The 27423-nt window shown below is 53.4% G+C and overlaps 3 protein-coding genes across 4 annotated transcripts in view; 2 read left to right on the top strand and 1 right to left on the bottom strand.

Annotated features, from left to right (window-relative positions):
• Carm1 (coactivator associated arginine methyltransferase 1) overlaps nt 1–17074 on the top strand; it is a 21327-nt gene extending 4253 nt beyond the window's left edge. The window contains exons 3-16 of the mRNA XM_004632994.2: nt 610–716; nt 1635–1739; nt 5184–5294; nt 6235–6412; nt 8464–8554; nt 8728–8809; nt 14985–15070; nt 15178–15267; nt 15573–15710; nt 15787–15876; nt 15958–16070; nt 16156–16233; nt 16507–16575; nt 16676–17074. Coding sequence (XP_004633051.1) covers nt 610–716; nt 1635–1739; nt 5184–5294; nt 6235–6412; nt 8464–8554; nt 8728–8809; nt 14985–15070; nt 15178–15267; nt 15573–15710; nt 15787–15876; nt 15958–16070; nt 16156–16233; nt 16507–16575; nt 16676–16815 — 1478 coding nt within the window. The 3' untranslated portion in view covers nt 16816–17074. The remainder of the gene's footprint in view (nt 1–609; nt 717–1634; nt 1740–5183; nt 5295–6234; nt 6413–8463; nt 8555–8727; nt 8810–14984; nt 15071–15177; nt 15268–15572; nt 15711–15786; nt 15877–15957; nt 16071–16155; nt 16234–16506; nt 16576–16675) is intronic.
• Nucleotides 17075–17177: 103 nt separating this feature from the next.
• Nucleotides 17178–21285, bottom strand: Yipf2 (Yip1 domain family member 2). Of its 2 annotated transcripts, none has more exons than XM_023717155.1 (9): nt 21203–21285; nt 21004–21064; nt 20371–20528; nt 20201–20281; nt 19273–19360; nt 18796–18912; nt 18551–18717; nt 18286–18463; nt 17178–18207 (listed from the first exon to the last, which is right to left on the bottom strand). In XM_023717155.1, the coding sequence occupies exons 2-9, from the start codon at nt 21032–21034 to the stop codon at nt 17984–17986; spliced, it is 1044 nt and encodes a 347-aa protein (XP_023572923.1). In that variant the 5' UTR covers nt 21035–21064; nt 21203–21285; the 3' UTR covers nt 17178–17983. The 2 variants fall into 2 exon arrangements, with proteins under 2 accessions (XP_023572923.1, XP_004633050.1); XM_004632993.3 differs by having other exon boundaries at nt 18000–18207; nt 18281–18463.
• Nucleotides 21286–21389: 104 nt separating this feature from the next.
• On the top strand, nt 21390–22942 carry Timm29 (translocase of inner mitochondrial membrane 29). The gene is made up of 2 exons (XM_004632859.2): nt 21390–21556; nt 21633–22942. Exons 1-2 carry the CDS (start codon nt 21451–21453, stop codon nt 22319–22321), a joined length of 795 nt encoding a protein of 264 aa, XP_004632916.1. The 5' UTR covers nt 21390–21450; the 3' UTR covers nt 22322–22942.
• Nucleotides 22943–27423: the final 4481 nt, after the last annotated feature.

Genomic DNA, 27423 nt, shown 5'->3' with positions numbered 1-27423 from the left:
TTCCTTCCTTCCTTCCTTCCTTCCTTCCTTCCTTCCTTCCTTCCTTCCTTTCTAGATAGGGTCTTACTATGAAGTTCATAGCTTTGAACTCACTGTGTAGCCCACACTGGTCTCAACTCTTGGTGATTCCCCTGCCTCAGCCTCCCAAGTGCTGGTATGACAGGTGTGTGCCACCACACCTGGCTTCTTTTTGTTGTTGTTGGTTGTTTTTGTTTTTATTTTGAGACAGGGTCTCGCTGTGTATTTAGGTCAGTCTGGCCTTGAGCTCACTTTGTAGCCCAGGCTGATCTCAAACTCACAACAGTCTTTCTGTCTCAGCCTCCAAGTGCTGGGATTACAGGCATGTGTTCTTTTTTTTCTACTTTTATTTGGAGGCCAGGCCTTCCACAGGGGATGCAAGCACAGTATTTAAATCTGTACTCTCACCCCCTTTTCTTTTAAATGTGAACATTGTTGGGAGAGAGGATCTCGCACTGAGCCACACAGGCTGCCACACACCCTGGAAAAAGCCAGGGTGTGCAGCCGATGGTGCCCTGTGATGGACACGCATGCCGCCTGGTCTGATGGGCAGGTTGCTTCCAGCCTCGTGACCTAGCATCCCTGTTGCAGATTTCTGTTCCTTCTACAACATCCTAAAAACGTGCCGGGGCCACACGCTGGAGCGGTCGGTGTTCAGTGAGCGCACAGAGGAGTCCTCAGCCGTGCAGTACTTCCAGGTAGGCAGCGCCTGCCGCTGGGGACCCATCCCACCTGCCTGCCTGCAGGAGGCTGACCAGCTCAAGCAGGCCCACCTGGGGTCCTGTCTTGGCTCTGTCCCTTACTGGCTGCATGGCCTTGGACAAGTGTCCTCTGTTTGCTGGGCCTCAGTTTCTTCATTTGTGACACCTGAGAGGGTTGCTGGAAGGATCTGAGTGTGGGTAAAGCCCAGGCCCTAGGCATCTTGAGCAAGGACAGAACTGTTGCACTGTCCTGATCCCCACTGTGCGCCAGGCACGCTCTGAGCTCTTCTGGGCCCAGAAGCACTAGGACTCTCCCAACAACTCGAGGAGGTAAGTGTTGTTATTGTCCCATTTTACAGATGACAAAACTGAGGCTCAGAGAGGTTAAGTGACTTGCCCCAAGTCACACAGCTCTTATGCAACAGAGCCGAGATGGGAAGCCAGGTCTGCCTGATGCCAAAGCCTGTGGCCCTGCAGGTGCCACGCTGCCTCCCGATCGCCTGTTGTCTTACAGAGAGACACCGCACCTCACCTGCCTGCTGCTCTGAGCTCTAGGGTTCTGGCCCACCTGATCCTCCTCCTCTTTGGGGCCCTGAAGCTGGGGCAGATGGCCCTGATGCCAAAACACCACCTGTGGCAAAGCGTACTGTAGCCTGGGTGGCTTCCAGCTCCAGGGGGCAGCTGCTTGTGTCCCTGAGCCACAGTGCTGCTGGTGACCTTCCTGAGGCTGCCCCTCAGGCCGTTGCTCCGTCCCCTGAGCAGCTGGCAGCTGGTGCCAGTGGGGTCTGGGCCTGCAGAGGGTGGCCGCCTCCCCTGGAAGATGGAAGCCCACGATGACCATCCCCCTGCGAGGCGGCTAGGTCTCGGCTGAGCGTCACCTGGGTGCTCCGTGCCATTGGTGTGTCTCTGTTCCAGTTTTATGGCTACCTGTCCCAGCAGCAGAACATGATGCAGGACTACGTGCGGACAGGGACCTACCAGCGAGCCATCCTGCAGAACCACACCGACTTCAAGGACAAGGTGACCCGAGTGGCGGGCACCAGCCCTGTTGCCCTGCTTCTCATCTCTGTGTTTGCTTAATGATATTATCTCATGTTTTTCTGATTGCAAAAAGAAAACCTCTTCAATATGTGCAGTATCATAGGAAAGGCCTCTCTTGTTTCTCTCCAAAAGGTTGTTGCCATTAGTTTAAGGTCTCTCCTCGCAAGTTTTCTTTGAGATGACTTTATTAAGTGCCCCGTCTAACCCCCTTTTTGTCTTTTTCTAAGAAAGGGTCTCGCTACACAGCTAAGGCCAACCTTGAACTCACTTTGTAGGCTAGGCTGGTCTCGAACTTGTAAGATCCTCCTGCCTCAGACTCTCAGGTGCTGGAATGACTGGTGTGCACCCCATGCCCAGCTAGCATAGACTTTTTTTTTTTTTTTTTTTTTTTTGTGGTACTGGGGACTGAACTCAGGAGCCTGTGCTTGCCAGGCAAGTGCTTATTCTACTGAGCCATCTCCTCGGCCCTAGCATAGACCTCTGAGTGAGGGAGCACTCCCTGTAAGGAAGCATTTAGCTCTCCAGCAGTGGACACCAGCCCCAACATACTCATGCGCATGTGCGCGCTCACATGGTAGAAGCCACGCTGCAGCCCCAGGTGGTTTTGTCCCAGGACTAACTGGGGCTCTAAATCAGGGCTCCACGTACTCTTTGAGTTCAGTTCTTCTGTTCAAGCAGCTCACAGTGTGCAGGCAACTCACTTTCTGCTTCACAGTAAAGGATTCCAAAGGCCGCTGATGAAAAGTGGTGTGGGGAGAGGGCTTGGAAGGGATGTGGGAGCCCTCTCCGCTTGGGCAGCTGTCCTCTGGGTTTCTCATGCTTTTCTGCACCCAGCAAGGCCCCCCTCCAGATGGCAGCCCCCTCCCTCGGCAAGTGCAGGGCCCTCTAGAGTGAGGTCAGAGAATATCCTTTTTTCTTTTTCTTTTTGAGACAGGGTTTCACTGTGTAGTTCAGGCTGGCCTTGCACTGATAGTCCTCCTGTCTCAGCCTTGCAAATGGTGGGATTATAGGTCTGTACCCACACCCAGCTGAGTCACAATCTTTTTATAGCCACTTTCAAGATGGAAAGACAAGAAGAACAGTTTCTGTGTCCTGTCATGGGAAAGGGAATGTCTTTTCTGTGGCCCTCAGGGATGGAGTGATGAGCCAGGAATCAAGTCACCAGATTGTAGCCTCACACAGGCCAGGATGCCTGAGTGCATGGTTGCAGGAGGACTCTCAGTTCAAGACCAGCCTTAACTAGAGTGAAACCCTGTTTCAAAAAACAAACAAAAAAAAGGGCCAGAGAAATGGCTCAGTAAAATAAGCACTTCCCTGGCAAGCACAAGGGCCTGAGTTCAATCCCTGGTTCCACCAAAAAACAACAACAACAACAAAATGGCAAACGGTATCCTCTGACCTCCTCAGGCACTCTCCCAACGCCGCTCAGTGCATGCATGGCTGAGTGTGGGAAAGGAGGCACCACTGCGTGTTTAGGTCTCTGGACTTCCTGGGATGTGGCTGAGGGCTGAGGGCGGGACCATAATTGATCCTGTCCCTTCCCCCACGGGGATGAGCCCAGGCTGTCACATGTGCTAGAGCCTTTACTGCAACCAAGCAGTATGCAGTCATGATTAAAAAGATGGCAAGTGGCCCAGATGTCCCCAGATGGTCCCCATCTTCTGATGTCTAGATGTGGTGGCGCGCAGTGCTGTCTGTGTCAGTGTCTCCACACAGATCCTCTGTTTTCGGCTTTCACCAGTATCTCATACACTGCAGGACATGGTCAACACTTTCCTGAAATCAGGCTCGCTGTTGGAGTCCCGGGCTAACAAAGGGCCCCTTAAGTGTTCCGAGCATGGTGGAAGTCAGCAGGCTAAGCTTTTGTAGGTCAGGGGTGTTAAACGCGTTTTCCTTTATTTCTTACTATTGGGAATTGAGACAGAGTCTCAATATGTAGTTCAGGCTGCCTTCAACTTGCAGTGTAGTAGGTTGGCCTCAAAGACAAGAGATTTCTCCTGCCTCAGCCTCCCGAGTGCTGGGATTATAGTTGTGTGCCACTATGCCCAGCTTTAGCCCCTGTTTTGTTTTGTTGAGATAGGGTGGCTGTGCAGTTCTTGCTGGCTTTGAGCTCACTTTGTAGCTTGGGCTGGTCTTCAACTCAAAATGATCCTCCTGCCTCAGCCTTCTGAGTGCTGGGATTACAGGTGTGTGTCACCATGATTGGTTTTTGTTTTGTTTTGTTTTGTTTTGTTTTGAGATACGTTCTTGCCCAGGCTTGAACTCATAGTGATCCTCCTGCCTCCACCTCCTGAGTGCTGGGACCACAGGCCCAGTTCCTTTTAGTTTGTTTTTTTTAGTACTGGGAATTGAAGTCAAACCTCTCACTTGCTAGGTAGGTGCTGTGCCTCTGAGCTACATCCTGGCCCTTCCATTTATTTGTTTTGTTTTTTTTGGGCTGGGGAGATAGCTCAGTGGTCAAAGTGCCTTCTTGGCAAGCACAAGGACCTGAGTTTGATCCAGGTACTGCATGCTTGTAAGCCCAGTGCTGGGGAGGCTGAGACAGGATCACTGTGAGTCTGAGCTATATAGTGGGATCCTGTACTAAATAAATAAAAAAAAATATTTTAAAATAAATAAAAATATTTTAAAATTTATTTATGTTTTTGAGACAGGGTCTCGCTATGCAGGTCAGGCTGGCCTTGAGCTTACTTTGTAGCCAGGCTGGTCTCAACTCGAAACAATCCTTCTGCTTCAGCCTCCCAAGTGCTAGGATGACAGGTTGGCATTACAGGCATACACCATCACGCCTGGCCCTTCCTTTTAATTTTTATTTTGGGAGAGGGTCTTCCTAAGCTGCCCAGGACAAAGCTGTGATCCCCCTGCCTCAGCCTTCCAGGTTGCTCTGTAGCTGCCAGGGGTCATCTTGCCCAGTTTAACTGCATTGTCTTCTCCCTTCTTTTCCCCTGGCCCAGCACTCTTCTTCTTTTGAACCAGTTGGGAGCTTGCACTTTCCCTCTGGCTCTTGCCTATTTGCTTGGCCGCAGAGCCCCTAAACCTGCACTCTGCCCTTCAGGCCGTGTGCTGCTGATGCATGGTGCTAAGGGCGGCCTCCTGCTTGAGGCCCCGCCCTCAGCTCAGCCATCCTGGTCCTGGGCTTTTTCCTCCACTCGCCCCACCTTCCCCACCTTCCCTGGGTGTCTTTCCCGGGTGCCTCTCACCAGTTTCTTGGGTCCTTACAAATGTCAGTCGTCCCCCCCCCCGCCCCCTGGCTCTTCCCTGCCCTCCTTAGATTCTTCACTGTTCTTGTTAGTCTTATAACTTAGAAACGTCGTGTAGTTGATGCACAGTCACTGCTGACATGTTGCTAGGTGTGTGGGTGTGCGCTGCATCGGGTCACACCTGGTGCCTGGGGTCAGCGCTTCTCATGCCTACCATTTCCAGATCGTGCTCGATGTCGGCTGTGGCTCTGGGATCCTGTCGTTTTTCGCTGCCCAAGCTGGAGCCAGGAAAATCTATGCAGTGGAAGCCAGCACCATGGCCCAGCACGCCGAGGTCAGTGCCCTGGTGCCCCAGGGTGCCTTGTCCTTACTCTTGGTACCCACCTTGAGCCTCCAGGAGGCCTGGCCTCAGGGCCTTGTTTCTAAAGCCATGTGCTGTAGGGAGGCTGGGGCTTACCACCACCACTTTATATCTAAGGCCAGGAACAGCTTGGGACACTGAGGCCTTGTGCTTCAGGGAGACCTGTGGGGTATATGCCTGGCTTCTCTGAACCCCGCCTCCCTGTGTCCAGTGCAGGTAAAAGCAGTGTTTCATTTTGTGTTTCTGTTGTGATCTGCTTTTTACTTTTTTTTTTTTTTTTCCTAATTTCTGCTGAAACATTCATTCACAAGGTTCAAAATTGGAAGGCTGCAAGTAATGAACAGTGGAAATGCTTCCTTTTCCTGCCCTGGCCACGGTCCTTCTAGCCCCCCCACCCCCCGCCAGGGGGATCCCCAAGACCCTGTTAGACTCCTCTAGGGGCGCACAGGCCAGCGTGGCTTCCTGTTGTCTCTATACCACTGGGGACAGCATCTGCCCTCTGTAGCTGCCAGGTGTCCCTTGGCCTGAGCTGACTTCTGTTTGTTTAGCTGCCCTCTCCCTGGTGACCTCATCTCTTCCAGTCTATCACAGACATTGTCCTGAGCCCCCTCAAATTCGAGGTACTTTTCCTGTTACAGTTGTGTCCCAAGCACAAGTTCCAGTACTGGACTCAGCAGGTTGTGGGGTTCAGCTGCAGTGTCAGTCACGCATGTAGAATTGACTCCCCATCTCTGCTCCCAGCAGCAGACCCTGTTAGGGTGGATGACCAGGTCTGCCACTTGCTGGAAGTGCTAGACCACCACACATGGAAGAGGCCAGAGCTGGGGCTTGGGTGCCCAGAGGAGCCAGAGGCCCGCCCAGGGGGCCATCAAGTTAGGTGCACAGACCCCATGACCCTGCTGCTTGCCTGCAGGTCCTGGTCAAGAGCAACAACCTGATGGACCGCATTGTGGTCATCCCCGGCAAGGTGGAGGAGGTCTCGCTCCCTGAGCAGGTGGACATTATCATCTCGGAGCCCATGGGCTATATGCTCTTCAATGAGCGCATGCTTGAGAGCTACCTCCACGCCAAGAAGTACCTAAAGCCCAGTGGTGAGTGTCGAGGCCACACTCAGCAGCTGCTGGACCAGTGGCCCATGGTGACCTCACTTCCTGCTTGCCTGTGTCAGTAGCCTGGGCGGAGTCTGGGCCTTCCCCTGCTCCCTGTCTGTCCCCTTTCCCATACCTGGTGATGGCTTTAGGAGCCTCAGGACTCAAACTGGGCCAGACATGTCCTCACCCACCCACTTACGCGGCTTCCTGGAGACCTCAGAGAGCCAGCCCCCTCGGTGGGCATGGGCAGGCGGGCACATGTGCCTACATGGGTGAGGCACATGAGCACGTTTGTGTGTGAGGGGTGAGACCACGAGCAGTCTGGCAGGCCCACCTGGCACTAGGCCAGCCTGTCACTGTGTCTGGGTATGAACCATCACCAGGCAACTGTGTACATCTGCCCACTGAACTTTGGCTGCATGTGGCAAGAAAGGGTGGGTATGCGTGTGCGTGTGCAGGCATGAGCGAGGGAGTGCCCCAGCCAGGGCAGTGGCCGTGGTCGAGCTCAGAAGCAGGCTGACTGGGATGGGGGCGAGGGGTGTGCGCCAGGCTCATGAGTGTGTGAGAAGCTCCCACAGGAGTTCTCTGTCCTGGGGGACCTGCCATGGGCCGTGTTCCTGGAGGTGGAGGTGGCTGCCATTCCCCACCATTGTGTCCCACCCCCAGGATGTGTATCTGCTTGAGGCTGTCCCTGTTAGTGACTTTTCCTCACGTTCTTCTTCTTTTATTTTCCCCCTTGCTATGGATTGAACCTAGAGCCTTTGCTCTGAGCTACATTCTTAGCTTTTATTTATTTTTTTCCCAAGGTGAACCTTACTAAATCCCCAAGTTGCTCAGGTTGGACATGAACCTAGGATCCTCTTGCCTCAGCTTCCCAAGTGTTGAGATTATAGGCTTACACCACTAGGCCCAGATCTACTTCCCTCCCATCCTTCCCTGTTGGGGCTGAGCTTGCAGGATTGGCTGCCAGCAGAGGGGGCCCCTCATGGGCTGTGAGGTTAGGTGCCAGCCAGGCTGGGAGCAACCCTAGTTGCAGCCTGCTCAGGATCCAGGGCAGGGGCCGGGGAGATGGCTCAGTGGAATAAGTGCTTCCCTGGCAAGCGCAAGGGCCCGAGTTCAATCCCCTGTTCTGCCAAAAAAAAAAAAAAAGTATCCAGGGCAGTGTCTGCCCCCTCACTCTCTGGCCTGCAGGAGCCGAGGAGCCTCTGGGCTAGGCAAATTCCTGTGATACCACCAGCTCCCCAAGGCAGGTAGCCTGGTGTGGACCCTGGAGCCAAAGTGGAACACCCCCTGCTGTGCCAGTCTTGTCCCCTTCGCCAGGGCTGTGGCTGGGTATTGCAAGTCTGATGGGGCCCCCTTCCCTCCCTGCACAAAAGATTGTGGGGTGGTCCACATCTGGAGGCCAGCTGCTGTCCCAGAGAAGGTGTAAACTCCAGAGCCCTGGCGCATCTGTTCGTTGACTGACAGATGAGGACCCTTGCTTCCTGCCACTTTGAGGCCATACACTGAGCTAGCATGGCTGAGCCGCCTACCCTGCTGGCCACGGATCTGTGCTGGAGCCGGGAGTCCTGGCGACAGCGTTGCAGCTAAGCCTTTCCCAGCCCAGAGCGCCTGCTTGGCCTTCCTCCCTGGGTGTGCCCAAGGTCGGCTCTGATTGACCCCTCCTGCCAGCCTCACATTCTTAGGGACGAAAGGGGACAGTCAGCGGGACCAGAGCTGTCAGTGGATGAGTTGAGCCCTAACAAGCCAATCTGATTGGATGGTTCCCCTTACTGCTATCTTGGAATAGATATGTAGATCCATGGTTCACAAGTCCAAAAGGTTTTACAAAGGAACAGAGCCCAGCATACACACACATGCTTACACACACATCTTTGAGCGTGACAGCAGAGTAGGCACAGTGTCACATAAACACAAAAGGATGGATGGATGGATGGATGGATGAGAGGCTGGAAAGCCCGAGGCCAAAATCTCTCTGGGAGCTCTGTCCACTCCTGTGGGCTGTGCCACCCTGACGCCAGTGCCCCTCCCTACCCCTGCTCCTGCCCCAGGAAACATGTTTCCCACCATTGGTGACGTCCACCTGGCACCCTTCACGGATGAACAGCTCTACATGGAGCAGTTCACTAAGGCCAACTTCTGGTGAGTGTGCCCTGGGGGTCACGTGGGGATGGCTCCAGCCCCCAGGTGGCCCCGCCTCTCCTCTGGCTTGTCCTCCTCAGTAGGACCTGGAGAACTGGGCTGCACTCGAGGGGCCAGCCGGGCACCTGGCCTTTCCTCTGCTGGTGACCTTGCTGGGGCTGGGCTCTCTGCAGGTACCAGCCGTCCTTCCACGGGGTGGACCTGTCGGCTCTCCGGGGCGCTGCTGTGGACGAGTATTTTCGGCAGCCTGTGGTGGTGAGTAGGGCACTGTGGTGTCCCTGCTGGGTGTGGCTCCCTTCAAGTGACAGGAGGGGGCCTGCCCCCTCGGAGCCCCAGCTTCTGGCCTGCACAGAGCGCTCTTCCCAAGAGGCCAAGACAACCCTGTGGTACAAGACATGGGAACCCTTCGGAGGCAGAGGAACCCTGGGAGCAGGCTGCATTTGTTGGTTGATCATATTTACTAAGGCTTTTGAGCTGATGGCACAGATGCACGGTTCACCTGGAGGGCATGACGGCCGAGCCTCCGCCCTCTGCCCCAGCAGCTCCATCCCCCTCCTGGAGCAAACAGCTTGCTCGGGTCTTCTTAAGGGTCACACCTAAATGTGCACTGTCAAAACGTACATTTTCCCAACTTCCTGAAAAATACAGCATAATCAGTGTGGTGATCTACCCTCATTGCCGTAGTCAGGGTCCTTCACCATGTGTGGAGAAACACTTGAGGTCCCAGGCATGGCTTCTTTTGGTAAAGTTCTGTGTGCACTTGAGAAGTGTGTGTGTGCTGGGCCGTTCTGGCAGTTTTCTGTTCACGGCGGCTAGGTCACGTTTGTTAATCGTGTTGCTCAAATCTCTACAATTTTTTTTATCTGTGCAATGGTACACTTGTTCATTTTTCCAGTTTGCTATGCTTCTTTTGCCTTACATTCTTTGATACTGTGTTTGGTGCATAGTTTAGGGTTGTCCTCTCTCTGTTGGATTGCTCCTTTATCATTATGAAATAGCTCTTCTGTTACTATTTTTTGCCTTAATATCTTTTTTTTTCTTTTTCCTCAGTAGTAGCAATTGAACCTAGGGCCTTCATACTGAGCTACATCCTCATCCTTTCTTTTTTAATTTTATTTTTTTGTATTTTAGGGAAGGGTCTACAAAGTGTTCAGGGTCTCACTACTAGATTGGATTTATAGTGATCCGCCTGTTTATAGCCTCCCAAGAGCTGGGATTACAGGCTTGCACCACCATGCCCAGTCTCAGTTGCCATCTCAGTGTGCCCCTGGGACAGGGCCAGCAGGGCAGGATTTTTTCTTTTTTCTTTCTTTTTTTTTTTTTAATATTTTTAGTACAGGGTCTCACTACTAGATGGGACCCGTCTGTTTTTAGCCTCCCACGTGTTGGGATTACAGGCCAGTGCCACCACGCTGTCTCAGTCACCATCTCAGTCCTGTATGGGATCAAACCAAGGCCGCTGTGTTCTGCCTAAGCAGGCACTTAAGTCTGCTGAGCTATCTGGCCGGCCCTAATTCTGTTTTATTTTGAGACAGGGTCTTGCTCAGTGCTGGGACTAGGCTTGGCCTCTGAGAGTGCTGGGCTTACAGGTGCGTGTCACCCACCAGGCCTTTAAGAAAGCCCAAATGTTTTCCTCAGAGTTGAGCTGTACAACACTGACTTTCTCTTGGTTAATCTTTATGTTTCTGTTCTATTTTCAACCTGTTTGTGTCCTTTTTAAGGCTTGTTTCTAGAAAGTAGCACATAATTGAATCCTGTGTTTCAAGTTAGGATTCATTGTCACTTTCTGTCCCCTTAGAGTCTTCCCTGGTTCAGGGAATCTCAGAAGCCCTTAAATACTAGTCTGCCCAACTCGTTCTCCTTCTAGGGTTCTGTTGATGTGTATAGGAGGTCTCTTTCCCCTGTCTCAGATTTTTTTTTTTTTTTTTTTTCGGAACCAGGGATTTGAACTCAGACCTTTGCGCTTGCCAGGCAAGCACTTATAATACTGAGCCATTTCCCGGCCTGTCGTCTCAGATGATTTTTATGCTGTTCCATAATTTCTATTTTTCTCTCATTATCTGAGAGTTATTCTTTCATTTTTGTTTTTTAATGTTTTTTGAGGGTTTTTTCCCCCAAGGCCTCACATAGGCTAAACAGGTACAGCCTGAGTACTTTTTGAGAATTTTATTTTGAGAAAGGTCTATTAAGTTGCCCACACTGCCTGCCTTCAAACTTATAATGCTCCTGCTGCAGCCACCACCAGAGTAGCTGAGATGACAGCCCTGTGCCACTGCACCTGGCTCATTGTCATGTTTTCCTGTTTCACTGTGTCTATCTAATGTTTATTTTTAATTTTTATGTATTTGGTACAGGATCTCGCTATGCAGCCCGGACTCATAGTGATCCACCTGTTTCAACCTCCCCAATGCTGGGATTACAGGCAGCCAAGTCTTAGTAGCCGATTTGGTATGCCCGGGGTAGGGCCAGTACAGCATGTTGTACTGGGGATCAAAGCCAGGTCTTGTGCTTGCCTAGGCAGACTCTTAGACCACTGAGCTATGAGCGATCTATGGCCCAGTGTCTATCTAAAGTGCTTTTCTTTCTTTTTTTTTTCTTTCTTTTCCACTATTGGGTGTGGAACCCAGGGTCTCTACACTCATTTACATCCCCACCTTTTTTGCTATTGTTGTTGTTTAGTTTTAAATTTTTTCTTTTGAGACAGGGCCCAGCCTTGAACTATGTAGCCCAGGCTGGACTCAAACTTGTGTCATTCTTCCTGCCTCAGCCTCCGGAGTTCTGGGATTACAGGTGTGCACCAACATGCCTGACCCTGGCCCTTTTTAAAACCTTGAGATAGTCTCCCGAGGCGTTTACATTCCTCGTGCCTTCTGCTTGGATTATAGACATGTGCCAGCACACCTGGCTTTCCTTATTAATTTTGGTTATTTCTCAGGTCTGGAATTTCATTTTGGTCATATTATTATTACGATACAGGGCAGCTTGGACTTATAGTGATCCTCCTGTCTTAGCTGCTGCAGCACTGGGTTAACAGCTATATGCCATCATGCCCAGTTCTGGGACCAGCCCAGCATGCTGTACCGGGGATCAAACTTGGGTCCTTGTGCTTGCCAAGTAGGCACTTAAACCGCAGAACTGTCTCTCCAGTCCCATTTTGGTCAGTTTTGATGTTTTGGTTTTGCTTTCTTTCTGAGGTGAGGTCTGGCCATGCTGCCTAGCGGGGGCTTGAGTGATTGCTCTGCCTTGTTCTCCTGTGTGGCTGGGGCTGCGTGTGTACAGGCCCGGTTGGTTTATACCATCCAAGTCTCCTGTGAAATCTCTTCTCCCTGGGTGCTGAGAATAGGACCAGGGCCTTGCACATGCCAGGAAAGGTTGAGCTGCTGCTGAGCTACAATCCAGCCCCCCACTTTGTTTTTATGTTAATGTAGAGGTCATCACTTCAGTGTGGGGTAGTGCCACATAACTCCGTGTGGGCTGGTTTTTTTGTTTTTTGTTTTGTTTTGAATTGGAGACTGAACCCAGGACCTTTACTCTAAGACAGGACCTTGCTTAACTGTCCAGGCTGGCTTTGAACTCACATTCCTTCTGCCTTTGCCTCCCAGAGTACTGCTGAGATGACCGGCATGCGGTGGCACTTGGCGGTGCATGCATGCTTGGCTTGGGTACTGGTCTTGCAGCTCAGTCTCTTGGTGCCTGATTATTGAAGGCCAGTACTAAACACTGCAGAAGCTCTGGGGGTTTCTCCCCTTCCAGGGCTTTGATGTTCTCTGGGCAGTTGCTACAGATAGAGGAACCCAGGCCTGGCAGGTGTTTTAGATCTTTGTTTGCCCCATTTCCTTGGGAGGCAGCAGTTCTCACCACTCCTTTACAACCCTAAAGGTCAAGGGTCCCAAGGTCCTTTTGATCCCATGTAGTGTATTGATATGACAGACCAGTATCTATTGGCTTAAGAACTAACAGGAAGGGGCCAGGGAGATAGCTCAGTAGAATAAGCACTTGCCTGGCAAGCACAAGGGCCTGAGTTCAATCCCTGGTTCCACCAAAAAAAAAAAAAAAAAAATAGAACTAACATGAAGACATTTAAAATTGTGAGTTTATCAATTTTTTTAAATTTATCAGTTTTTAAAATAATAGCTTGCGGGGGAGCTGCCCATTAGCTCAGTTGTTAAAGCACCTGCTTATGCAAACGCAGTCAGGTGCAGGATACCACAGTTCAATCCCCAGCCCCACATGCCTTACCAGACCTGCCCTTAAGGCAGCCTGAGCCAGCAAAAAAAAAAAAAAAAAAAAAAAAAATTCTTCTCAACTTTTTTGAGTCCAGTGCCTTAACCACTCAGCCACCACAGCTGTGCATCAACTTTTTTGGATTAAAGGGGCCAGGGATTCGATCCTCTGACCAGCTGTGTGGGCCCCACCTCCGGGGCACACTGAGACATTGATTGAGACTTGGTGGTGATTGAGACTGGGTGGGGCTGGGCGTGGTGGCGCACACCTCTAATCTCAGCACATGATTGGGAGGCTGTAAACAGGAGAATCACTATGAATGCATCTAGTAGTGAGACCCAGAATAACCTGTAGAGCCTTCCCTAAAATACAAACAAAAAGCTGAGACTGGTGGTGCACGCCTATTATCCCAGCACTTGGGAGGCTGAGGCATGAGGATCACCTGGAGTTTGAGGCCAGCTTGGACTGCACAGTGAAACCTTGTATAATAATAATAATAATAATAATAATAATAATAATAAAGCCCATTACATGTTAATATCAGTAGTACTTTTTATGAAAATGAAGCTTTACAAATAAAATTTGAGTAAAAATAGTGTTTCTTTTTTTTTTTTTTTTTTTTTTTTTTTTTTTGGCAGAGCCGGGGATTGAACTCAGGCCCTTGTGCTTGCCAGGGAAGCGCTTATTCTACTGAGCCATCTCCCCGGCCCTAAAAATAGTGTTTCTTAGTTTACAATTCTCTTTAATGTCTGGCTCAGTAGAGGACAGCTGAACTCTGCTCTTGCCTCCAGTCAAAAGGGTAAAAAGGCAGAAAATACTGTGTGGTGGGCAAGTTGCACACCTGTAATTCCATCATTTGGGAGACTGGGGCAGGAGAATCCTGGCGAGTTTGAGGGCAGTCTGGAATACGCAGTAAGACTTTGCCTTTAAAAAGAAGCAGAAAACATAAACATGGTCTTGAGCTTTTAGGTATGCTGCACAGGACCACATGTGGACAGCCACTGTATTAGGGCTGGCCTGCAGTAGTACTTTTTGCAAGTCTTATTCTTGGGTTTTGTTTTGTTTTTGGGGGGTATGGGGACCCAGGGACATGTGTGTACTAGACAGGTGCTTTGCCACTAGGCTACACATTCAACCCTTGGCGTGGGGATGGAGACCAGAGGTTCGTAGGCGCCTCCCCCGGATTCCCCATGGCCAATCATGGCTCAGCATTTTCATCTCCTAGGACAGCTTCCTGTGTGGTCTTGGCCTCCAAGGGTACCTCGTGGCCTAGGACTGGGGCATGCCAAAATGTGACCTCGCACACACATCTGCCTTCCGGATTTCCTCCTGTCTTGGTGCCCCTGAGCCCTGGCGGTCTGATGCACAGAGCCCCCTTTTTACTGTGCTCACCCGAGAGGCCACTGACAGGCCTCCTTGGGGGCAAGAGTGGGGCGAGGAGGGCTGCCCTCAGCAGCTTCCATTCTTGCTAGGGTGAGCATTTGGCTGCCAGCCTGTTCCCTGATGCTGTGAGCAGCTGATTGAATTTTCTTTGTAGCTTGCTCAGTCTGATGTAAAATAGTCAGCCCCCTTTTTTTTGAGGCAGGATCTTGCTAGGCAGTATAGGTTGGCCTTGAACTCAGCAGTCCTGCCTCATCCCAAGTGCTGGGATTCTAGGAGTTTGCCACCACCACTCCAGCCTCTTGGTTTGGCTTTTTGTTTGTTTCTGTAAAGTTGGCAGCTCTGCCCTTGGCTGTTAGCACTGTTCCTTTGATTTTTTGGTGGTTCTGGGGTGGAGCCAGGGCCTTTTTCACATCAGGTAAGTGCTCTGCCCTGAGCAGCATCCCAGACCCGGTAACCTGCTTTGTGATGTCTCTCGGAGCTCTTTTCTTACAGAATCACAAAAAGCCTCTTGTTTTTCTCCACGTACAGTCATTTCAGGGGAGCTACTGCTGGATCACTCAGCTGCTTTCCGTGTGGCGCTCATGCCCACGTGTGCCTGTCTGCAGGTTACACAGGGCCATCTCGAGTGTATATCTGTCACTTTGAGAACAGATGTGTCACTGCCTCCCTTGGTGCCGTGCTGCACTCCTAGCATGTCTGAGAAGGGCAGGCTGGCTTAGCCCTGTGGCCTGAAAGCCACAGCCAGACCTGAGGGAAGCTCCAGGGCTCTCCCCTTGTCCCTGGTCTGTGATGGAAGCCCCGTCACACCTATGGTCTCTCCCAGGACACATTTGACATCCGGATTCTGATGGCCAAGTCTGTCAAGTATACAGTGAACTTCTTAGAAGCCAAAGAAGGAGATTTGCACAGGTAGTGCCCCGCACCCCGTCGCCCGGCCTGCTCCTGCTCAGCTCAGCCCTGCACCCTCCTCCTTGCAGCCTGCCTGGCTTCCAGCAACCCCTACTCTTGCCTTGCAGGATAGAAATCCCATTCAAATTCCACATGCTGCACTCCGGGCTGGTCCACGGCCTGGCTTTCTGGTTCGATGTCGCTTTCATAGGCTCCATGTGAGTGTGATAATGAGGCCCTGCCACCCTGCCAGGTGACCCGGGGCTGGGAAGGTGGGGAATGCAGCTCCTGGGCTTCCTGCTGCTTCGTGGAAACAAGTCTAGAGCAAGAGGTGGGGTGGGGACAGGACAATTCCCTGTCCCTTGTACTTGTCCTTATGGGCCCTTGTCCTTGTCTCATGGCACACAAGTGTCAGAGTGGGCACCTTCCTGGGCCAGCACTTGGGGAGAGCTCAGGAGGATAAGTTGGTTGCCCAGGTAGTGGCACCAGCCCAGTCAAGTGTGTGCCTGTCCCTCCCTGACAGAATGACTGTGTGGCTATCCACGGCCCCAACGGAGCCCCTGACCCACTGGTACCAGGTCCGGTGCCTCTTCCAGTCACCACTCTTCGCCAAGGCCGGGGACACGCTCTCAGGGACATGTCTGCTCATTGCCAACAAGAGGTGAGCTCTGCCACCAGGGCTGGGGGAGACAGGGGCACCTGGGTCCAGTGCCTCACATTGCATCACTGATCCACAGACAGAGCTATGACATCAGTATTGTGGCCCAGGTGGACCAGACGGGCTCCAAGTCCAGTAACTTGCTGGACCTGAAGAACCCCTTCTTCAGGTAGGAGGCGTTGGAGTGGGGTACGCAGGCCCTGTTGCCCGGCCCCACAGCCCAGCCCTGCCCACACTCCATCTGCTGCAGGTACACAGGCACCACGCCCTCGCCCCCACCGGGCTCACACTACACATCGCCCTCGGAGAATATGTGGAACACAGGCAGCACCTACAACCTCAGCAGTGGCATGGCTGTGGCTGGTGAGTCCAGGGCCTGGGGTGACACTGGACTCCCGCAAGGATGCTGTCCTCTGCCCCGCCCTAATGCCTCCCTTTCTGGGCACAGGGATGCCGACGGCCTATGACCTGAGCAGTGTTATTGCTGGTGGCTCCAGTGTGGGCCACAACAACCTGATTCCCTTAGGTGAGTGTCCCCTATGGTCTGGAATGGCTGGCAGGGTGGACACCGCCTTGGGGCAGGGAAGGGCTGTGGCTGGCTTGCCCACTGATCAGTGCTTGGTCCTCTGGCACCACTGTCGCGTGGCACCTCTTCCTCCCTGCTGCTCTCTGTCTCCCTGTCGCACTGCACCAGCCCCTCCCGTGCTGAGCCGCAGCTGCCCTGAGCACCAGTGGGCCACGGGCTCCGGGGCATGACGCGTCTCCCTTCCTTTCTTCCTTCCTGCCTGTCGCTGTGCAGCCAACACAGGGATTGTCAATCACACCCACTCCCGGATGGGCTCCATAATGAGCACAGGGATTGTCCAAGGTAAAGAGGGCGAGGGAGCGTGCGGCCCCACGGCGCTCACACTGCGGGGGTCGGGCGGGCCGGCGTCGCATGGCCTTCAGTGCCTCTGCCTGCCCCACAGGCTCCTCAGGTGCACAGGGTGGCGGCGGCGGCTCCAGCGCCCACTACGCGGCCAACAGCCAGTTCACCATGGGCGGCCCGGCCATCTCCATGGCGTCCCCCATGTCCATCCCGACCAACACCATGCACTACGGGAGCTAGGCGCTGTCCGCCTGCCGGCCGGACCACAGCACCAGGAAACCAAATGAAGCCGCGCCGCCGCGGACAGAGGCGCCTTGACACCCGCCGGGCCCTCCGCTCCTGAACCTCGGACACTTTTTACCGGACGTTGCCGCTGCCCCCTCCCCGCCCCGGGCTGCGAGCGCCCTCACAGCCACACTTCACACGGGGAGCGTCGTCCCTCCTGCCCCGCTGCTCGCTGCTCGGAGCTCGGAGCTTGGTGCGGGGCAGGTGGGGGAGGGGAGCGGCGTCACAGCCCCGCCCTCGCCCGTCCGCAGGCGCAGCCAGCCAGCCAGGCAGGACCTCTCAACTACCAGGCCACCACGGTCACCAAGGGCGTGACATGCTGCTTTTTTTAATTTTATTTTTTTACGAAGAGAACCAGTGTCAATCCACAGACCCTCGGAGAAACCCGGCCGGCCGGGCGCAGCCAGCAGCCCCTACGGCCCCAGGCTCCCGGGCGGCCGAGCGCGGCCCCTCCCGCCCCAAGGGTCACCTCACACTTGAATGTACATCCACCGCGTGGCTGCCTGCAGGCCTCCGTCCTCTCCTCTGCTGCTGTCGTGCCCGAGCCCCCTGCCCTCCGCAGAGCGCACCGGGCTGCTGGGCAGATGGCACCCTCTCGGCCATCTCGGAAGGTGTCCCCCGCGTAGCTGACTGACTAGGCCTGTGTGCTCCCCTCCGGGCGTGTAGACGCTCCAGTCTCCACTACCGACCGCCAAGGCATCCTGTCCCTCGCCAGCTGGGGAAGGGGCCTTGCAGGGAACTCTCCCTCCCAAAAAGGAAACAATAAATGAACAAGGAAACATGTTTCAGCACAGGCAGTTTTCTTCTCCCTCTGCTCCTGTTTCTAGTACCCTGATCTCTCAAGCAGGGCTCAGGCCAGGCCCAGGCCCGCTGCGTGTGCCCCAGGTGGGGCTGGGGGCCCCTTGTACATCCCTGCTCACCCTGGGATCCTGTTGGGACTAGGGCCTGCCCTGTGGCTGTATCATCCGAGCTGCCCCGGAAGCTCCCTGCTCGGCTGCCCGCCCTGCCTTTATATAAATTCTCTGGATCACCTTTGCATAGAAAATAAAAGTGTTTGCTTTGTAAGAAAAGTCTGGACAGTAGCAGAGTGGTCTCGAGTAGTTTAGGAAGCCTTTGGTCATTGTCAGGGCAGGTGGCATCCTGAGGTGTCGCCTGGAAGAGGCCTCTTGGGAGGCCTGGGCCTCCTCACTGCTCCCTCGCCATGGTACTGCAGGATTAGGCCGGCTCTTCCTAGGGGGTGGCCACAGACCGGGCCAGGGTGGAAGGCAGCTGTGTGTGCAGGGTCAGAGATGTCACTTGGGCTGGAGGCACCACCTGCCCTGGAGGCAATGGCTGGAAGAAATAGAGCTGCCGAGACATCTAGAGTCAGTGGTGCCACCAGCCCAGCCCAGCCCAGGGCCACCCCGCCCCTGACCTGTACCTTACAGCCCATGGCCAGGAGGGCGTGGAGGAGCACCACAGTGGACAGGAGTGCTGCAGCCACCAGCCTGGTATCCTCCCGGACAACAGGCCAGAGGGTGAGCACCAGCCCTGCTGTGGACAGGGCCAGGGCCAACGCCCCAAAGAGCCACTGCAGCCATGGCACAGGGATGAGCCACAGGACCTGGGGGTGACAGGCAGCTGGTAACCACGTCATGTATCCCCATGCGCCCCCCCCCCCCGCTTCCACCCATCACCCGGCCACACTCACCACCATGGGGATGAAGACAAAGAGCGAATAGCCATACACGCACACGGTCTCCAGGAAGCTGTAGGGGCCCATGCGCTCCCGCACACCCTGGCGCCACCGCAGAAAGCCCCACAGCGCCAGTGGCACCAGCCACGCATAGCAGTAGATGGTGATCCCTGCCACAGTCACTGTGGGATCAGGTGGCAGTCACCTCTATGCCCAGAGACTCCCTCGCTGCCAAGGGCTAGGCCTGCCACCCCTCTTACCCTTGTGAAACTGGGGGCTGTAGTGGATGGAGGGGTCCCTCCTCTGGGCCAGGACCAGTGTCAAGTTGCCAGTGACAGCCAGGACAAAGGCCAAGGTGGCACAAATCCAGAAGGGACCTGAGAGAAGACATGGCCGGAATCCCAGGCCCAGGGTCCCCAGGTGAGACACTCACCTGCCTCTCCAGGTCACTGCTCATCCCTCTCTTGCTGGCAATGTGCCACGTGGCTCAGGGGACCACATGCTCTGAGCTTTTGTCCCATCTCACAGGCAGCAATTTCAGTCCCTGAGAGTGCCCTCCCTGACTCCCTCCTACCAGCTCGGCTCTCACACCCACCTATTGCCTTCTGAGAGCCTGTTTCTTTTTCCTCCTGAGCAGAACCAAGTGTCAGTCTGTTCTCAGCTGTGCAGCAGAGCCTGGCACTCATCCCCCATTTACTGAATGAATAAGAATGAGCCAAACCTGCAACCCCACTCACCATACAGATCAGGACGATTCCGCAAATGGTGCTGTACAAAGTTGTGGCCAGGCCGGGGCAGCAGTGAGCCTTTGATGCGGTCCAGGACCTGGAAGGCAAGGCAGGCCCAAGAATGGAACCCAGGTCTGAAGACTTTTTCCCTGCAGACCTGGACTCCCTGCAAAGCCCCACCTGACAGAACTCGGCCCTCCCTTCTTAGCTTGCCAGGCTGTTCTTGTGGCCAAGCCCTGTCCACTGCCAGCTCCTGCTCAGCTTCCTGCCACTCTGCGGTGGGTGTGTAGGCCTCCCTCCCCCGGCCCCAGCAAGGACAATCAGTCCCGGGCTCTGCTGCCTGGATCTCTCTGCAGTATGCCCTATACTCTGTGCCCAGACTTACTATCACCAAGGCTGACCTGGGACTCCATCACATCTCTTCCATCTGCTCATCCCACTCACTCTTCTCCTGCTTTTGAAGCTTCCGTGGCTCCCCATCACCCTCTCCATAAAACCCAGATTCCAACTTAAAGAGCTTATGGCTGGCTGGACATGTGGCAGCACCTGGAGTTTCAGCCGCTCAGGAGGCTGAGACACAAAAGTCTTGAGCTCAGGGCTTTGAGGCCAGCATGGGCAACATCGAAAGACCCCCATCTTGAAACAACCCCAAAACAGAGTTCACAAGCCCGTGACCTCGCTTCTGCCTGTCTGTCAGACGCCTTAAATTCCAGCCAGCGTGGGTGGCCGGCAGCTTCTGCAACCCTTTGTGGAACATACTTCCGTCCCACTACCCTGTCTGGGTCCCTTCCTCCTCCAGGGATCAGCGAAGCCCTCACTACCTTGCCTTTGCCCAGTCATCACACCACATGTGTTCTTGGTGTCCCCACAACCCTAGGTGGCACCCCTGTCCTCCTATGGACTGAGCCCTTCCTAGCACCCTGTCCCCTGGCCTTACCTGGGAGGTGTCCACGTCAAAGAACCTCTGATAGTAGCTGAAGGTCCAGAACCCGGGCTGGGGCTTCTCCTCCTGCAGCAACTGCACAACACAGGATTTCAGGGCCTGCTCCTGCAGCCTCACTCGGCTGGGAGCTGGCCAGGGGCAGGGTGCAGAAGCAGGCCACTCACCGCTGTTTTATCACCCTCCTCCTCCTCGTCCTCAGCTCCATAGCTGCCACCAGAGCCCACAGCCACAGCCACGTGGCCCGGGGAGATCACCTGATCACTTTTGCTGGTGGTGGCAGCATCTGGGGACTCAGCTAGAAGATTGGTGGCTTCCTCGAATTCTATGGAGTGGAAAGATGTGACACGGGCATGTTTTGGGGGTTGAAACAATTAGGACTGGCCACTGCGCATCTGGGGGGATGCTGAGGTTTGGGCCATGGTCATCCCACTGCTCCCCAGGGACAGGACCCCGCCCCAGCTTTAGGGCGTGGAGAGGAGTTCTGTGGCATTCCTAACATGAGACAAGAGGCTCTGGTTTGAGGTCTGAGTTCAAGGCGGAAATGGATTTCAGGAACAGGACAGATCTCAGTCCGGGGTCGCCTGGTCTAGGATCACAGCCGTCTCGGGTTTGGGTTAAATAGGAATTGGGGGACGCCTGGGACGGGAGCAGAAACTGTCACACCCGCCTGTCATGAGCACTCCGGAAGGCTGTGCCAAGGAGGCCCCCCCCCCCCAAGGAGTTCGAGGCCGGCCTGGACTACAGAGCGAGATTCTTCTCAAAAACAAAAACTCTGGCCACGTCAGGGCTACACTCACCATGGAAGACCAGCTCGTCAGCCGCTGCCATGGTGCTGCAGGCGCGTCACCGCATCGCGTGCTGGGAACAGAGACCAGTCAGGCCCATACCCCTCCCGGGCCCTATCAGCCTCGAGCTCGGCCCCCGACTAGCAACACCCACGAGGAATTAAGTTAAATTCGCCGACCCAGCCCCCCAGGTGCACCCCGCCCTTCTCACCTGAGGCCACCTTAGCCGGCGTGGCCCGGGCTCTCTGCGCATGTGCGGCCCGCCCACTGGTTGGCGTCCACTCTGCTAAAACCCCAGTAACATCCGGCACCGGTCCGTCTTCTTTCCTCTTCCGGTAGGAAGCCGCTTCCGGCAACTTCGGCGCGCGGGCGGAAGTGACCCCCCGGGGGGCGGCATTTTTATTTCAGCACGGGGCACAGGCATTTCTATCCGGAGACCGGATCTCCGGCCGGAAGAGGATGGCGACGGCTGTTGTGAAGAAATTTTGGGCCCGAGGTCGCGGAGAAGCAGGTGGAGAGGGGAGTGAGGCTGCTGCTGCGAAGCCGGGCGTGTGGGCGCGACTCGGTGAGTGGCGGAGGAAGAGGGCAGCGGGGGCGGGCGCCGCGGCGGGCCGGCTCTCACCGCGGGTCTCCCTTCCCAGGCGTCTGGGCGCGCGCTCTGCTCCAGGACTACGCCGAGGCCTGCAAGGACGCGGCGGCGGCGGCGCGGGCCCGGCCGGGGCGCGCGGCTCTGTACTCGGGGCTGCTGGGCGGCGCGGCGTTCTGCTTCGCCCTGGCGCCGAGCGAGGCGGCCTTCGAGGAGGCGCTACTTGAGGCGTCCGGGACGTTGCTGCTGCTCGCGCCGGCCACGCGCAACCGAGACTCGGAATCCTTCCTGCAGCGGCTCCTGTGGCTGCGGGGCCGCGGGTGCCTGCGCCACGTGAACCTGGGGCCCTGCTCGCTCGTGTACGAGGCGCCCTTCGACGCCCAGGCCAGCCTCTACCAGGCCCGCTGTCGCTACCTGCAACCCCGCTGGGTCGACTTCCCCGGCCGCGTTCTGGACGTGGGCTTCGTGGGCCGCTGGTGGGTCCTGAGGGCCCGAATGCGGGACTGCGACATCAACCACGACGAGTTCCTCCACCTGCCCCCACATTTGCGCGTCGTTGGGCCGCACCACCTGCACTCCGAGGCCAACGAGCGGCTCTTTGATGAGAAGTACAAGGCCGTGGTGCTCACAGACGATCAGGTGGACCAGGCGCTGTGGGAGGAACAGGTGTTGCAGAAGGAGAAGAAGGACAGGCTCACCCTGAGCCAGGCCCAGTCGCTGGTGCAGTCGGAGGTCGCCAGATGAAAGCCAGAAGGCCCCTGACCTGACCGGCTTCCGAGCCCTGGTGGACTGTGCCCCAGGCGGTGCAGCTGGTGAGAGTGACAGCGATAGGTTGTGTGGAGAATGGTCCCTCCTGGGTTGTTACGAGTTGGAGGAGCCTTCCACTCTCTTTGTTCAATGTTTATTAAATCAAATTCACAGCCTTCTCGGTTTAGGAGTTGGGGGGAGCAGAGCGACTTGACCTTGCGGAGTCTTGCGCTGTCGGAGCTACTGACAAGCCCTTCGCTTTGGCCTTTTTCTAGCTGCAAATGTGGTATTGTTCAATGTTAGATCTGTTGACTAGCAGTTGAGACACTTTTCCATCTCTAGCATGGTAAAAGCAAAACAGAAATACACACACTAGTTTTCCTCATGGCCCACAAGGTCACCCTGGTAGACAAGTACTGCATTGGTCTGGTGTCTCTGGTTATTCCCGGCAACTGTTTCGGGTTTTTTGTTTGTTTCCTTGCGCAGGGTTCGTGGTGATGGTGGTGGTCCTGGTGGCCATGGGGATGAGAGCCAGGATCCAAACTAAGCTACAGCCCAAGCTGTTCTTTAATATTTATTTATTTATTTATTTATTTATTGTCCTGGGAATTGAACCCAGGGCCTCATACTTGCCAGGCCCATTCCTTCAGTTTTATTTTGAGACAGCATTTCATAAAGGTGCTGCTGTGTCCTTGGTTTCCGTCCCATGTACTGAAGTAATCCTCCATCCTCAGACTTTGGAGTAGCAGGGACAGGAGATGTCTACCAGAGTCCAGCTTCAGCCAATGAAATTTTGTTCTATACTAAGGGGTTGAACCCAGGATTTTCTCATTGAACTTTTTCTTTTTTTTTCTTTCTTTCTTTTTTTTTTTTTTTTTTGGCGGAACCGGGGATTGAACTCAGGCCCTTGCACTTGCCAGGGAGGCTCTTATTCCACTGAGCTATCTCTCCTGAACTTTTTCCTAGCCCTTTTTCAAATTTTTTTTTTGAGATAGGGTCAGTCTTGCTAAACTGTCCAGACTGGATTTGAATTTGCAAACCTTCTGGCTCAGCCTCAGTTCTGAGATTCCATATTTGCATCACTGTGCCCAACTCTAGGATTTAGTATTGTTTTATGGGTGCTTTTTGTTCGTTTTTGTTCTGTTGTGGTGCTCATGATCAAACTCAGGGTCTTGCGAATGGGCTGCACCACTTAGCTCACCCTCAGCTCCCTTGTTCTTTTTTTTTTTTTTTTTTATAGGTAACTTTTTTGTTTCAGTATTTTAAGAAAATTTTTTGGAATAACTTTCTTACATAAAAAGTTACCAGGCCGGGGAGATAGCTCAGTAGAATAAGCACTTGCCTGGTAAGCACAGGGTCCTGAGTTCAATCCCCAGTTCTGCAAAAAAAAAGAAAGAAACTAGTATCATGTGGAGACATTTTGCATAACTTCCACCCAGCTTCCCTGAAATGTAACTAATATTAAACCAATAAACTGACTTTGTCATGAATATTTGATTATGAGACGGAAATGGCAAAACAACCTAATTTTATCATATGTGGATTGACAGTGGAAGTGTTTTAAAAGGCTATGAAGGGGATGGTGAGATGGCTCAGTGGGCTAAAGCACCTACTTAGAATAAGCTTAGCAAATCACAGGGACTGTGGTTCAATCCCCCAGCACCACATGCCAGCCAGCCCCGCCCCCTGGTGGGCTGAGCTGGCCACACACACACACACACACACACAAATAATAAGGCTATGAAGTGGGGCTGGGGAGATGGATCAGAATAAGCGCTTCCCTGGGAAGTCCAAGGGCCTGAGTTCAATCCCTGGTTCCGCCAAAAAAAAAAAAAAAAGGCTATAAGGCATGCCTTGTCAAACGTATATGGTCTCAGGTTAGGGTGCTGGTACTTAGCTAGGTTATGATTATTATACCCATGAAGCTAAAATATTTGGGGAGTGTGGCCACCTCTGTCATCTGGCTGGCCTGTAGCTAGATAATAAATCTAGGAGATAAAACATTTATCTTTGTTGTGGTACTTTTTTTTGGGGGGGGGGATTGTTTTGCTTTGGTTGTGGTGCTGGGGACAAACCCAACAGCGTGCTAGACACTGCTCTGTGGTGCTGTGTTTATGTATATGCTGCTTAATTTTTGGCACGTGCATTTTCAGGTATAATGCAGGTTCACCAAACACATGATAGGTGTTAAGTCTTTTCTTGGAAGCAAGAGAGGTATCTTAAAAGAGTCTGTTTCTGTACTCCACAGAGGAAAAGCTGAGGTTGAGAAAGTTTACTTTTTCCAGGATTGTGGCAGATCCATCATTCAAACTAACTGTGAGCCTTGTGACTTAGTCCTTAGAACAGGATTGTGGTACGGGCTGGCCATGGTGGCCCAGGCCTGTAATCCCAGCAATTAGAAGGCTGAGGCAGGAGATTTGCTGAGAGTTTGAGACCAACTTGAGCTACATAATGAGTTCAGTGTCATCCTGAACATTGAGAACCTATCTTAAAAAAAAAAAGAGTAAAGAAAAAATTATGGTATGGTACTGTGTCTGACCCTAATATCTTGCCAAAGTGTGTGTGTATGTAAGAGGGGGTTGTAGTTTTGCCGGGTGGGTACTACAATGAGCTACATCTGCAGTCCCCTTTGCCAGAATTTATTAAATATGGCTACTGCTTTCCATAAATAAAACTTGGATGCAGGAGAGAAAAAAAAAATCATTGAATAGAAAAAAGAAATGGCAATGAAAACAAAGACAAAACCAGGTACAATGGCACATACCTGTAGTGCCATCACACCAGGAAGCTGAGGCAGGATTGCAAATTCAAGTCCTGAATAAGCAGCTTAATGAGATCCTATCTCACAAAAGGCTGGGGTCAATCCTCAGTAATGCAAAAAAGTATTTCAAGTATGGAATGAGGAGTACACACCTTGCTTGCTTGCTTGCTTGTGTCAGTTACTAAATGCCACTATGACTTCTAGCCAAGGGTGTCTTCATGCAGAACCCCAAATCCTCAAAGAGCTGTGGAGGTGAGAATGATGGATGACCCCAAATGCCAGCACACAGGTCTCTGTGGAATGGGGAGCCTGTTCAGCTTGAGGCTCCATGACTATCTTTGGCCGGCAGCAATCCTGGGAAGGAATCCAGGGCCCCGTACGCATCTGAGCTCCCAGCACCCACAGTACTCAGCCTATGGAAGAGAACCTCACTGCCTGTGTGGAGCCCTGTGTGGTGCACACCTGTAATTCTAGCACTCAGGGAGACCAATTTAGGGAGCCCAAAAATCTTGTATGCAAAGGCCTTGGGGCTTAACTCAGTGGTAGAGAGCACTTGCTTGGCATAGCATTCACAAGGCCCTGGGGGGAGACCTAGAGAACGGTAGAGTGCTAGAGCCCAGCCTCCTGTCTCAGGACACAACAAGATACTTGAAATCCCACATCACCACTGTCAACTCTTCTTTATTTTGGTGTTTTGGATTTGTGTGTTTGTCTTTTTTGAGACAGGATTTCATTATGCTGTCAGGTGGGCCTTGAACTCACCCTGTAGCCTAAGCTGGTCTCAAGCTCTGGTCAGCCCCGAGTACTGTGGTCGCAGAATTACGTCACCGCACCTGGCCTTGGGTTTTTTTTTGGGGGGGGGGCTTGTATTTTAGGGCAGGGTCTACAAGGTGTTCAGGGTTTCACTACCAGATTGGACTCAGTGATCCGCCTGTTTACAGCCTCCCAAGAGCTGGGATTACAGGTGCGCACCACCACGCCCAGTCTCAATTGCTGTCTCAGCGAGCCCAGGGATCGAACACACACACACACCCGCGACTGCTTGCAGGTGCTTTAATCCGCTGAGCTATTTGGCCAGCCTGGGGTTTGTTTTTTGAGGCAGAGTCCATCCCAGGCTGTTCTCTTGACAGTTCTGCCTCAGCCTCCCAACTCCTGAGATTACAATTGCGCAATAACGTGCCCATCTCCCACTTTTTCTTAAAATATTTTTTGGCAGTGCTGGAGACAGAACCCAAGGCATTATATGTGCTAGTGGGCGCACTCCCATTGAGCTCCACTCCCAGCATTTACGTTTTTTTCTAGCTTGGACTTTCCAGACCAGTCCAAGGGTTGTCCTCCAGCAGGTCTTTACTGGGAAAAATACTGTTCTTGCTGTTATCAGAAAAGCCAGCAGAGGGCGCCAGAGACCCAGAGTTTGGCTTGTCCCTGGCGCCTGTGGCCAGCCCCAGGTTGCTTTTGTCCCTGTGAAATTTGAGTACATGGCGAGCACTGTGAGCAGAATACACAGTCCCAGGCTCCATAGTGAGTTGAAGGCCAGCACTTACTACATAGTGAGACCCTGTCTCAAGAGAAAACAAAGGCATTGATGGGATCAGGATGTTGGAAGCAAGCGGGAGGGTTCTGAGGAAGATTGAAGGACAGTGTCATACTGCAGTCAAGTTCCTTGTTTTGGCTTCTAGATGAAAGCACAGCGTAGGCATTGTGTTTGGTTGTGACTCAGAGTCCTTTTTAATCTGCAGCCTGCACTGCATGTGTGCATAGTGGGTGGGCTCTGTCACCACCCCATTCCTCAAGTCCCCTCGATCCCCCTTGAGCCTGGGCAGAGGGCACCATCACAGAGGGGAAGTCTGTGCGTAGCTGCCCAAGTTGGTGTCGGGGTGTGGCCTGAGCAGGCATGTCCTGAGCCCCCCATATGCTGATGGAGTCAGAACTCTTGAAATGAAATATTAACAAGGGCAGGGCTGGAGATCAGTCGTGGAGGACAGGTAGAGCACGTGGCCTTCTCCTGTCCCGCAGCCACTGCTTATTATATCCTTTACCCTGTCTTATACTTCACAGTGTCATGTAGTTGGAGTCATATAATAGCCGCTTTTTTTTTTTTTTTTTGGCAGAACTGGGGATTGAACTCGGGCCCTTGTGCTTGCCAGGCAAGCACTCATTCTACTGAGCCATCTCCCCAGCCCCATAGCCTTTTCCTTATTTGCTTTGTTTTGCTGTTGTTTGTTTGTTTGTTTGGCAGAACTGGGGTTTGAACTCAGGCCCTTGTGCTTGCCAGGCAAGCGCTTATTCTACTGAGCTATCTCCCCAGCCCCTTGCTGTTGTTTTTGAGGCAGGATCT

Source organism: Octodon degus, unplaced genomic scaffold (assembly GCF_000260255.1).
Source record: "Octodon degus isolate 3935 unplaced genomic scaffold, OctDeg1.0 scaffold00050, whole genome shotgun sequence".
NCBI classification, from domain to species: Eukaryota; Metazoa; Chordata; class Mammalia; order Rodentia; family Octodontidae; genus Octodon; species Octodon degus.
Note: the sequence above shows the minus strand (reverse complement) of the source record. Positions and strands in the feature narration are given on the sequence as shown.

What these genes read in the sequence shown, in the direction of transcription:
- Yipf2 (XM_023717155.1), bottom strand. Translation starts at nt 21,034, where the DNA reads ATGGCAGCGGCTGACGAGCTGGTCTTCCATG. An exon ending in TTGACGTGGACACCTCCCAG is followed by an intron (nt 19,361 to 20,200) that starts GTAAGGCCAGGG and finishes CTTGCCTTCCAG; the next exon opens with GTCCTGGACCGCATCAAAGG. An exon ending in CAGCCCCCAGTTTCACAAGG is followed by an intron (nt 18,718 to 18,795) that starts GTAAGAGGGGTG and finishes CTGATCCCACAG; the next exon opens with TGACTGTGGCAGGGATCACC.
- Timm29 (XM_004632859.2), top strand. Translation starts at nt 21,451, where the DNA reads ATGGCGACGGCTGTTGTGAAGAAATTTTGGGCCCGAGGTCGCGGAGAA. An exon ending in GGGCGTGTGGGCGCGACTCG is followed by an intron (nt 21,557 to 21,632) that starts GTGAGTGGCGGA and finishes CTCCCTTCCCAG; the next exon opens with GCGTCTGGGCGCGCGCTCTG.